The sequence below is a fragment of the Mytilus trossulus genome, unplaced genomic scaffold (genome assembly GCF_036588685.1).
Source record: "Mytilus trossulus isolate FHL-02 unplaced genomic scaffold, PNRI_Mtr1.1.1.hap1 h1tg000247l__unscaffolded, whole genome shotgun sequence".
In the NCBI taxonomy this organism is placed as follows: Eukaryota; Metazoa; Mollusca; class Bivalvia; order Mytilida; family Mytilidae; genus Mytilus; species Mytilus trossulus.
Window position 1 is genome coordinate 117,780 of NW_026963318.1, and position 11,113 is coordinate 128,892.

At 32.0% G+C, this 11,113-nt stretch overlaps 1 protein-coding gene across 1 annotated transcript; it reads right to left on the reverse strand.

Moving 5' to 3' along the window:
* Positions 1 to 4,958: 4,958 nt before the first annotated feature.
* On the reverse strand, positions 4,959 to 10,326 carry LOC134701649 (uncharacterized). Its single transcript, XM_063562787.1, has 2 exons — positions 10,302 to 10,326; positions 4,959 to 6,784 (listed from the first exon to the last, which is right to left on the reverse strand). The coding sequence occupies exon 2, from the start codon at positions 6,594 to 6,596 to the stop codon at positions 4,959 to 4,961; it is 1,638 nt and encodes a 545-aa protein (XP_063418857.1). The 5' UTR covers positions 6,597 to 6,784; positions 10,302 to 10,326.
* Between the last annotated feature and the right edge of the window lie 787 nt (positions 10,327 to 11,113).

Genomic DNA, 11,113 nt, shown 5'->3' on the forward strand with positions numbered 1-11,113 from the left:
TTCTTGTGTACAATTTGGAAATTAGTATGGCGTTCATTATCACTAAACTAGTATATATTTGTTTAGGGGCCAGCTGAAGGGCGCCTCCGGGTGCGGGAATTTCTCGCTACATTGAAGACCTGTTTGTGACCTTCTGCTGTTGTGTTTTTTTATTTTGGTCGGGTTGTTGTCTCTTTGACACATTCCCCATTTCCATTCTCAATTTTATCTCCTTTTGATTTTTTGTTTTGTTGGTTTTGTGTTCTGTTAACTAAACGGGAGTTTATTTAAGCATTGAAGCGTTGCTTCCAAGTTGTGAACTTAACATTTCTTAACGCAACATTCCATCAGCGCTTGTATAGAGAGTATATATCTCTCAATTGATACGGTGTTCTCCGGCTAGCATCTCCTATCATGATTTCTTTGTAAGAGAGTTGCCGGTCACAAGGGATCTTTTAAATTGTTCAAATAAGGCCTTTGAAAATAGTGGAATTAATTACTTTTGGAGTGTCAAAAACTCGTTGGAAGTACTTGATAAATTGCATGCATATATTGGTGATTTTGAATCTGTTCAAAGTTTTGATTTCTCTACTCCATATACCACTTTGCCTCATATTCTTATTAAGAAAAAATTCACATCCCTAATTAACTGGGCATTTAAAAAGTCGGAATGTGAGTACATATGTTCAAACTCTTTTATATCGTTTTTTAGTAAAATAAACAAAAGAACTATGTCAATTGGACATGCTTTGATACTATTTATGCGCTTGAATTTTTACTTGATAACATTTTTGTTCGCTTTGGAGATTCCGTATATCGTCAAGTTATTGGAATTCCAATGGGGACTCACTGTGCAACACTTAATGCGGACCTGTTTTTGTATTGTTATGAGTTACAATTTATGACAAAAATTAGCAAAGACCCACCAAAACAACATTTGATACAAAAATTTAACAATACTTTTAGATATTTGGATGATATATTGGCTCTCAATAATGACGACTTCAGTATATATACTAAAGAAATTTATCCTGTAGAACTTACTTTAAATAAAGCTAATGATAACAATGAACACTGCCCTTTCCTCGATCTTGATATCTATATCATAAACGGGAAGCTTAATACAAACATTTATGATAAAAGAGATGATTTTTCTTTTCCTACTGTTAATTATCCATTTTTAGATGGTGACGTTCCCTTGTCACCATCTTATGGTGTTTATATATCTCAACTTGTACGATTCGCTCGTGTATGTAACAACGTTTTAGATTTTAGCGAGAGAAATTTATGTATTACTGAAAAATTATTACACCAGGGTTTTCGATATCACAAACTGGTCAAAACATTTACTAAATTTTATCACCGGTATAAGGAAATAATTCGTAAATATAACTCAACATGCAGACATCTTATACGTTCAGGTATTTCACATCCAATTTTTTATGGAAATATTCTTTATAAAGCACAAAAATGTACGTATTCTTCTCAGAAACTATCAAAACCTTTAAATAGACTTATTAAAAGGGGATATAGTTACGATACTGTTGTCAGGTCATTAAAGATTGCATATTTTGGCTTTAACATTGATTCACTGATAGGGTCTTTGCATCGGAACTAAACACATATATTTCTAAAAAAAACAGTTGTTGGCATGACACGGGTTATGTTCTTCTCATATATTTTATGATAGTATGATACTTAACCACTAACGGGAGGGATTGTACCTGATATTCATATGATGAAGACATAATCTTTCAATCAGTTTAAATGTCAGAGATCTGGAGCTGGCATGTCAGTTAACTGCTAGTAGTCTGTTGTTATTTATGTATTATTGTCATTTTATATATTTTCTTTTGTTACATCTTTTGACATCGGACTCGGACTTCTCTTGAACTGAATTTTAATGTGCGTATTGTTATTCTTTTACTTTTCTACATTGGCTAGAGGTATAGGGGGAGGGTTGAGATCTCATAAACATGTTTAACCCCGCCGCAATTTTGCGCCTGTCCCAAGTAAGGAGCCTCTGGCCTTTGTTAGTCTTGTATGATTTTAAATTTTAGTTTCTTGTGTATAATTCGGAGTTTAGTATGACGTCCATTGTCACTGTACTATTATGCATATTTTTAGGGCCAGCTGAAGGACACCTACGGGTGCGGGAATTCTCTCTACATTGAAGACCCATTGGTTGCCTTCGGCTGTTGTCTGCTCTATGGTCGGGTGGTTGTCGCTTTGACATATTCACCATTTCCTTTCTCAATTTTATTTTGAAATTTAATTTCCCAATGATGAAGTTGAAATCATCCCTTCGTACATTTTACCGTCACCATCACGAGTCGGGTGGCCGTTATGAAATATCCGTAGGTATCCTTATGTCGTAACTAGAATCTTGTCACCTTTTCACTAACGTGACCTACCGAATAAAACTTGTTTCCCCACCCCACCCCCAACCTTTCCGCACTTATGGATTGGGTTCGTGTTGTTTAGTCTTTAGTTTTCCATGTTGTATTGTGTGTACTATTGCTTGTCTGTCTGGTTTTTTTCTTTTTTAGCCATGGCTTTGTCAGTTTATATTCGATTTTTGACTTTAAATGTTTCTCTTGCATCTATCGCCCCTTTAACACTAATTGGTATGGTTTGTTTTCGTTTTTAAAGAATAGTGTATTAAAAATAGCTGAATGCTACAGATAGTGGAGGGACGATTATGTTCAGTGGAAGAAAAACTAACAATAGCATAGCAGTCTGAGAAATTAAAGCAGGAACCATTTAAGGTGTTGTAAATTTGAAAAACACACAATCCGCTGTTTTACATTAAATGATGATTAAAATACCTTTCCGTATTTTGGTGATGGACGAAATGCATTTTATATATAATATTACAAATTAAACAATGTAATGCATCCCATTCCAAGTGGGAATCAAACAGCATCTGTAATGTTCTTTTATTTGTGGATGAATGGGGCGTCAATCCAGCAATTTATTGTGTGTATAGATGTAAAAGGGATGAGTACATTTAGCCACTTCTTAAATTGACTATTTAAAAAGAAAAAGAAAATCCACTCTCAGTTTCCCCTGACATAGTTGCTTAATGCTACACATTAAAACAATTTATATCATTGAAACAAAACTGATATTTAAGTTAATATAAACAAAACGGGTTTTTTTTATTGTATATTAACTTTTGGTGGTATGGGGGTACACTTTTGTTCTCCAAACGTAGTGTTGTATTATTTCTGGACTGCATAAAAAAATACTCATAAATTTCATTAAGCCCGAACTACTTTTCTGGAACATCTTACTTCCTGATAATTTCTAGATCTATCAACGACAAATTTGGGAAAGGTGTATTTTACATATAAATATCAGAAGCTCTAATGGCGTCCATATTCATTTGAAGTTAAAACCTTTTTTTTAATTTCTATATAATTTTAAACAAACTGTCAAATTGAATTGAATGATTATTTATTCAATAAAAATGGAAATGACTGGTAATACATCCCGTATGAGTTTAAAAAAAGGTAGTTGCACTGCTCAAGGACATCATTCGAAATTTTTTTTTTCTATTTTTTTTTTCATGTTTTCGTTTTTCTATTGATTTTGAGTTTTCTCATTGTTGAAGGCATGACGAATGTCATATGTTAAGCATGATCTGCTTTACTGTCCGGAGCACTTGAGATCAATTAGTCGGTAGTTGTTCTTGCTCAAGCCTAGGATTATGTGATGTATTTCATGGACGGATATTTGTCTTTTCGTAATTTTTTCTTCTTTTTTCATAGTAATGTCGTTTTCTTTTCGCCTAAAGGTTTTGATTGTCCCTTTGATATCTCCTACCTCTTTGTTATAAACTGAGATATTTTCCCGTAAACTTGAGTTCTCTAAATCATATTACTAAATCATCGGAACTGTTCGTTTTTTTCGAATCACACGAGGCTTGTGCTCGTCGGACTTGCTCTAACAACTGAGGTGCCAAACGTCTTACTTCATCTAAGCGCTCTCCGTGATTCGTTAGGCCACTTTCGAATTGTTCCAAGCGTGTGAATGCTAAGGTAGGTGGTTCTGGTAGTGTTATTAAGACGTCCTCGTTGGTTATAATATTGGTTATTCGATTGTCAACATGACATTTCAAAGATTGAATAACGGAATCGATGAATTTAACGTTTCCTTTTAGAATCCCATGATTATATACATAACTTCCAATGTCTCGTATGACACTTTGGTCAAAATAGTTACGATCTAAATAATACATGAAATGATCTGTTTCTAAAACGATTGCGTCGTTACCACTTAAACCGAAATATTTTTGAACTTCAGTGTCGGAATTAAACTCCCTAAATTCTCTTAGACCTGTAACGAGTTTCATCGCTAATAATGCACTTTCGACCTCAACAAACGAGGTCTCGTTCCAATTGTTGGATGATATGGGTCTGCAGTATTTCAAAAATGTAGGTATACTGGAATACACTAACACAAATTTTCGGAAGAATGTTTCACAACATAAAGGTAGCTCCTGAGGTCTGGTATCATTAATATTGTCTAGCCCCTCAAATAAATATTTCATTGTCACTGGTGAAAAACATCCGTAGCTGAGTTTATTTTCAGCAGAAAGCTTTGAACAGCATAACGATCTGACATTTTCAGTAGTGATGAAGCAGATATTCGACAATATACTTCTCACAAACGTATTACTTTTATGCTGTCCTAAGAATTGTCCAATACTTATTGATGGATCGCCTTCAAAGTGTAAAGAATATTCTTTATTAGTAGTCTTCATTACATCTCTTAAACCATTTCCAGTCATGTGGTGTACGTAATAGTAATCGCATGCGTTTATTCTCGACAAAAGAATACAGGACATCACATCAATGTTTATCGAAACACATTTTGAGATGTTGTATTTTAAGAACATGAGTATAAATTCTAAACTCCCAAACAGAGCATATCTTTCGCAAATTGTTGGGTGAAATTTCATAAAAAGAGAACATTTACAATCCGTCTAAAAGATTATACAATTGGCAAATCAATGTATGTTTACGTTTTATAGGTAAATACTGGAGATTTCCTTTCGATCTTTCACTGATTGTTTGGTCAAGAAAATGTATTGGTTGATCAAAGTAAAATAAGTCCTGATCTAGATCCATGAAAAATGATTTAACAAATTCATCATTCCTTTCCAGTATAGCTGTTTTTCTTATATATTTGCCAACGTCATCTCCATTCGTTTTGACATCTGAACCAATGGTAGGCACCATGTATGAAATAAGCCTTCTTATCAAAACTTCGTGGCTGAATTTAACAAATTCGTCTCCAATTTGTTGCAATCTAGCAGGACGAACATTATTTAAAAAAACCTGAAAACTTATATAATCAATACATTGGTAAAATATATTTCTATGATGGATTGAAAATAATGAGCATGTTCCTCGTTTTGTTAACCCTTCTAACAATCGTTCGACTGTTAAACCTTGAAAACTATTCAAATTCGCTCGTTCGAAAAAACTTGCAATTAGGTTATCATGTCTAGACTTAAGTGCAACCTTATGTAGATATTTTCCAATCTCAATTGCATTTCGATCCGATTTCAAAAACTCTACAAGCCCTTGAATTAATAGGTCAGATCCTACCGAGATAGTAAATTCTTGTTCAGTTGGGAGAATTTTGTATCCTTTAGGTCTAACGTATTCTTTAATGACTTTCAACTGTGCAGGACACTTATCGACCTGACATTCGAGTTCACTAAAAGACATATTTTTCAAAAAATTATCGCCGTAGGATAAAAGAACGGCTTCAAGTATTGTTGTATGTTTGAAAAAATATGCAGGAATAATTGTGTTTTCCATAAAGTCCTTTTGAAGCCATCCCTGGACGAAGAATTTTCCTTCAAGTTTAGTCAGCAATTGTTTTAACTCAAAAGGAATATGTGTTTTGTCAAATTCTAAAGCCGACAAAATGTTCGTTATTAGAATGTTATCAGGATCACTCAAATCAAAATATCCTTTAATTGCCGTATACACTAATATACAGTACTGATACATTGTCCAATTATCATTCAACGCTTTCAGTTTCATTTTCTTGAACTCCTCAATCTGTGATTTCGTTGTGTTTTTAAAAAAGTTCAAACCTAACTTTGACATCTGCTTGTTACTACTAAAAACATTACACGCTTGAGGAAATCCTACATGTGTGTCTGGTACAAGTGTAATTATCTCTTCAAAAAGCTTTTTTCCAACCTGAATACTACCATCTAAATTTATCACCTGATTGCAGCAAATTCGTTCAGTGGTAGAATCACATTTGCAAATTGATAAACTGTTTACCGTCAGATGCTTTAAGAAAATCTTTCTCTTCTCTGGTGTTGTCAATATGAACTTATCCAAATTAATAATGTTATTTTTAAAGATTTTATGTTTAGAAAAAATATGTTTGTAGGCTTCCCCGTTTGTACGCATAGTTAACACGAACTTTGTTTCATTTTCTAGGCATGCGCTTAAAATATCCAGAGTGCCTTTATGTATATCATCGTCAAACTCCAAATTTGTTCCACCAAAAATGTCTTCCAATATTACAAAACACTTACTTGAAATCAGACTTGTTTTGATTTTCTTACTGTTTGAAAATAACATTGGTTTGTATTGTTTTTCACTGTAAATATGTGCTAGTTGAAGACAAAGTTTTGATTTTCCACCACCCGCTTTTGAGACAAGTATCAAAATATTGTTTTCATTTAGAATACCTTCAGCACATCCAACTGCTCTGGTTTCAATATATGTAGAATCCTCTCGGTGTTTCTTTATTAGGGCTTTAGTCCATGCTGTAATAAGAAAAGAAGTACCATAGACATTGTAACGTGTAAAACAAATCATAAAAGAAACAAGACTTATAATTTTGTATGCCATAAGCCATACTACCACTAGTAAATTGTTAGACACCTAGGGGTATCATCGTTAATTCATCAAAGACGCTCGGTCTGACTATTTTAATAAACAGCTGCGCCATGAGCGCATGATACGCCCGACGTCGTCGTATGTGGAAGTTATATGCAATAATCATAAATAGTTTCTGAGAAAGTTTAAAGCAATAACCATATATAGTTTTTGATACACGGCGGGTAACCCCCCACCCTGTTAAAAACTAAATATCACTAAAATAAAATTTTGAATCAAAACCAAAAAGTATACAGATCATTAGATTAATATAACAAAGAAGTGTGTAAAGTTTTAAGCAATAATCATAAATTATTTTTGAGATACGGCGCGACATGTAAAAAAAAACTCCCCTGTTTAACAAAATACTCAATAACTCAAAAATAAAATTTTGAATCATCACTAAAAAGTATACAGATCTTTAGATCAATATAACAAAGAAGTGTGTAAAGTTGTAAGCAATAATCATAAATTGTTATAGAGATATGGCACAACATGTAAAAAAAAACTCCACCTTTTTTACAAAATACTCAATAACTCAAAAATGAAATTTTGAATCATCACCAAAAAGTATACAGATATTAAGATTATTATAACTAAGAAGTGTTTTAAGTTTTAACCCATAATCAAGAATCGTTTTTGAGATACAGTGCGACATGTGAAAAAAAAACACACCCCTGTTTTAGTTTCAAAGTGCCGTAAATCAAAAAGTTTAAATCTAATTTTCACCAAAAGGTATACAGATCATTTGACCATCATAAGAAACAACTATATTAAGTTTCGTGAAATTTGCATAAGTCGTTCTCAAGTTACGGTGCGACATGTTTACGCCGGACAGACGGACAGACGAACAGACGGACATACAGACGGACGGACGACACCGGACATGTGTATACCTTGACGGGCGTATAAAAATTGGTGTAAACGTGAAACATCGGATAAAAAATCTCTAGACAGTTACTTGAACTAAATTATGAACGCTGTTAATATTGGTATATCTCATTCTGAAAACAATTCTGAAATTGATAAGAGGGTTCATTATATACCCATTTCCAGAATTAAAAAAAATTAACACCAAGTACTCGCAAAGGGGTTTGTGTTCGTACCCTGAAATACAAAGTAGCCATTAATAATAATAATAATAATAATAATAATAATAATAATAATAATAATAATAATAATAATAATAATAATAATAATAATAATAATAATAATAATAATAATAATAATAATAATAATAATAATAATAATTATAATAATAATAATAATAATTATTATAATAATATCTTTACTTGGAGAGAGTTACTCATTTAGATTACACCAATTTTCAATAAGGCTCTCTTTATACAATAATAATTACATTAAAAATAAACAATGCATCAGTAATAATGACCATAAAAATGTAAAGATTATATACAATTCAAAATACAACAAACAATTATGATATGACATTACAATACAAATATGATGGTAATGTCAAAAGTACATAGATGTGTACCTTTGTTTAAATTCTGATACTTTTCATTGAATTAGGAAGAGCACTATACACTTTTGGTCCAGTGTACGAGAAGCTAGAATTGTACAACTCTATTTGGTTTTGGAATTATAAAATTATCTGAGGATGAAAATCTCGTATTACATTTTTGGTTTGAAGAAACTGATAAGATAAGACTGGACATATAATCTGAACCTTAGTTATGTTTTGCCTTATACATTAGAAATGATTTGTGATAAAGCATTCTTTGCGTGATTGGCACAATGTTACATTCGTGAAATAATTCTCTTGAAGGTTTGGTGTAATCATGTTCGTCTAAAATTATTCTTGCTGCCCTTTTTGCAGTTTTAGTAAACTAACTTATATAAAGTTATTACAGTTTCCCCATATTGAACAACAATAATCCAAGTGAGGTAAAACGTAAGCGTTATGGTACATTTGTCTAGCTTTGTGATTTAGATATTTCTTTATCCTTTTTAGTAAAGCTAAAGAAGAGTTAACCTTTTTTATTATATAATCGATATAAGAAGACCAAGATAGAGATTAATCAATAAAAATACCAAAAACCTTTTCACATGTATTTTCTATAATTTGTTGTCCATTTTAAGAAAGATTAATGTTTTCATTTGGTGTAACGGAAAGTTTCTGTTTAGATCCAATGCATAAAACTTTCGTTTTAGGTACATTTACAGCAATTTTATTGTCATCGTTTTAGATACATTTACAGCAATTTTATTGTCATCGTTTTAGATACATTTACAGCAATTATATTGTCATTACACTAGCAAAAAATATCTTGTAAAACCGTAGTAAGTTTCTAACTGATGCAACTTTTGTTTTGTCCAATGACTGATATGTTGTTATCATTAGCAAATAAATGTGTGTTATGATTGGAATTAAACAAAGGAAGATCATTAAATAAAAAATTAAACCAAAACCGGTCCTTATACGGATCCTTGAGGTACACCCGGTTTGTTTTGGGGGTTTTTTTTTTTGTACGTCTGATAATGTATTTGAAATAGATACTTTTGATATCTGTGAATATATGCAAATATTATGTAAACCAGCGTAATGAAGTATAAGCAAATTTGTATTTGTTTAATGTTTAAATAAGCAGTTCTTGATTGAGAAGATAAAATGATTTTGCTAGATCTAGAAACACTGCCCCAACAAGATCACAGCAATGGCTTTAAGCCATTTATCTGATAAAGCTGTTAACGCAGTTTGACAAGAATGGTTTGCACGAGAGCCTGACTGCATTCTATACAATATTAAGTTGTATTTATTAAGATATTTTACTAAGTGTGTTTTCACATATTTTTCCAGAATTTAAGAAATGAGTGGTAAAATTATAATTGGTATGTAACTAAACACACTTTGTTTTGAGCTTTTGTTCTTATAAACTGGTGTGACGTTTGCCATTAATGTAGCGATGATGTGACGCATATGCTACAAATTATGTTTGAAGCGTGTACTAGTTCAGTTAAAATGGACGTCATACTAAACTCCAAAACATATAAATGAACTTTAATTTTTTTATATAAATACATGACTAACAAAGAGGCCACTTGAGAGAGGCGCAATGGAGAATAAAGAAATACACAACAATACGCACAGAAAAAACCATGAATACGGATTTAATAAGGTCGAATTATCTACTTGCAAGTGATTAATTCATCATTACTGATTCTTAGCTTATTCTGATAAAATTGAACTATACTGGCCGCTAAAAGCGAGTTATTATTTCAATATTTCACTTTCATTAAACCTAGTTCCAGCAAATGTCTAGTTACAATAATAATAGCAGTAACAATAATAGACATAATGTATAGCATATTGACACATGCTAATTGGTATCTTTTACCTTACATAATTTCCTATAATTTAAGATTTTTTTCTTGAATATTTACCTATTATGTTGCATTGTCGTGGATCTGAAATTTAAATACAAACAAAAACAATTATATACGACATGATTTCCTTTGGCTGGTATACACTGGAGAAATATGTTTAATTGTTCAAGTTAGTGTTTCTCTTTAAGGTGTACAAATATATTATAAAACTAATAGAATATATTTTTGAAAGTATTCCGGGTATCAAGACATTGTGTTGAATTTTCTTTAACAATTTCTTTCAATTCACCCCTTTAAAGAAAACTGTTAAGTTCCAGAATCGAACGATCCATCAACTCCATGAATCAGTGTTGGTCCCTTCATTTTGGTGTCACAAATAAACCAGGTATTGTTATCAGTCAAGATCATGTTCATGCAAACACCCAGTTACTCGACTAGCCTTGACGATGACATAACATTCAATATCAAAACTTAAATAAATAAAACAAATATAAAAAGGGGCGAGTAACTTTGGTTTTCTCTGTTTATGCTTTATATTGATAATAACAAGAAAACGTTACATATAGACACATTTACAAACATAAAATGTGCTCATTCATATGAAATCCGCATCGATTCACCCAGCTGCCCAATCTACAAACCATAGTTCAAATAAATGCACCTTTTATACTAACAAAACTCCCACTTCACTTAGATGTAAATTATAAATTTTACGAGATATGTAACAATCATTCGTGCTAACATTGCTGTTTCCACCTTGCAATCATAATGAATTGATTTAATCAAAATTGGTTTCGCGGCCAAATGCCAAGGCAGCTTAATAAGAACTGAACATACATTCATTAGACAAAAGTATAATCAGTGGGATT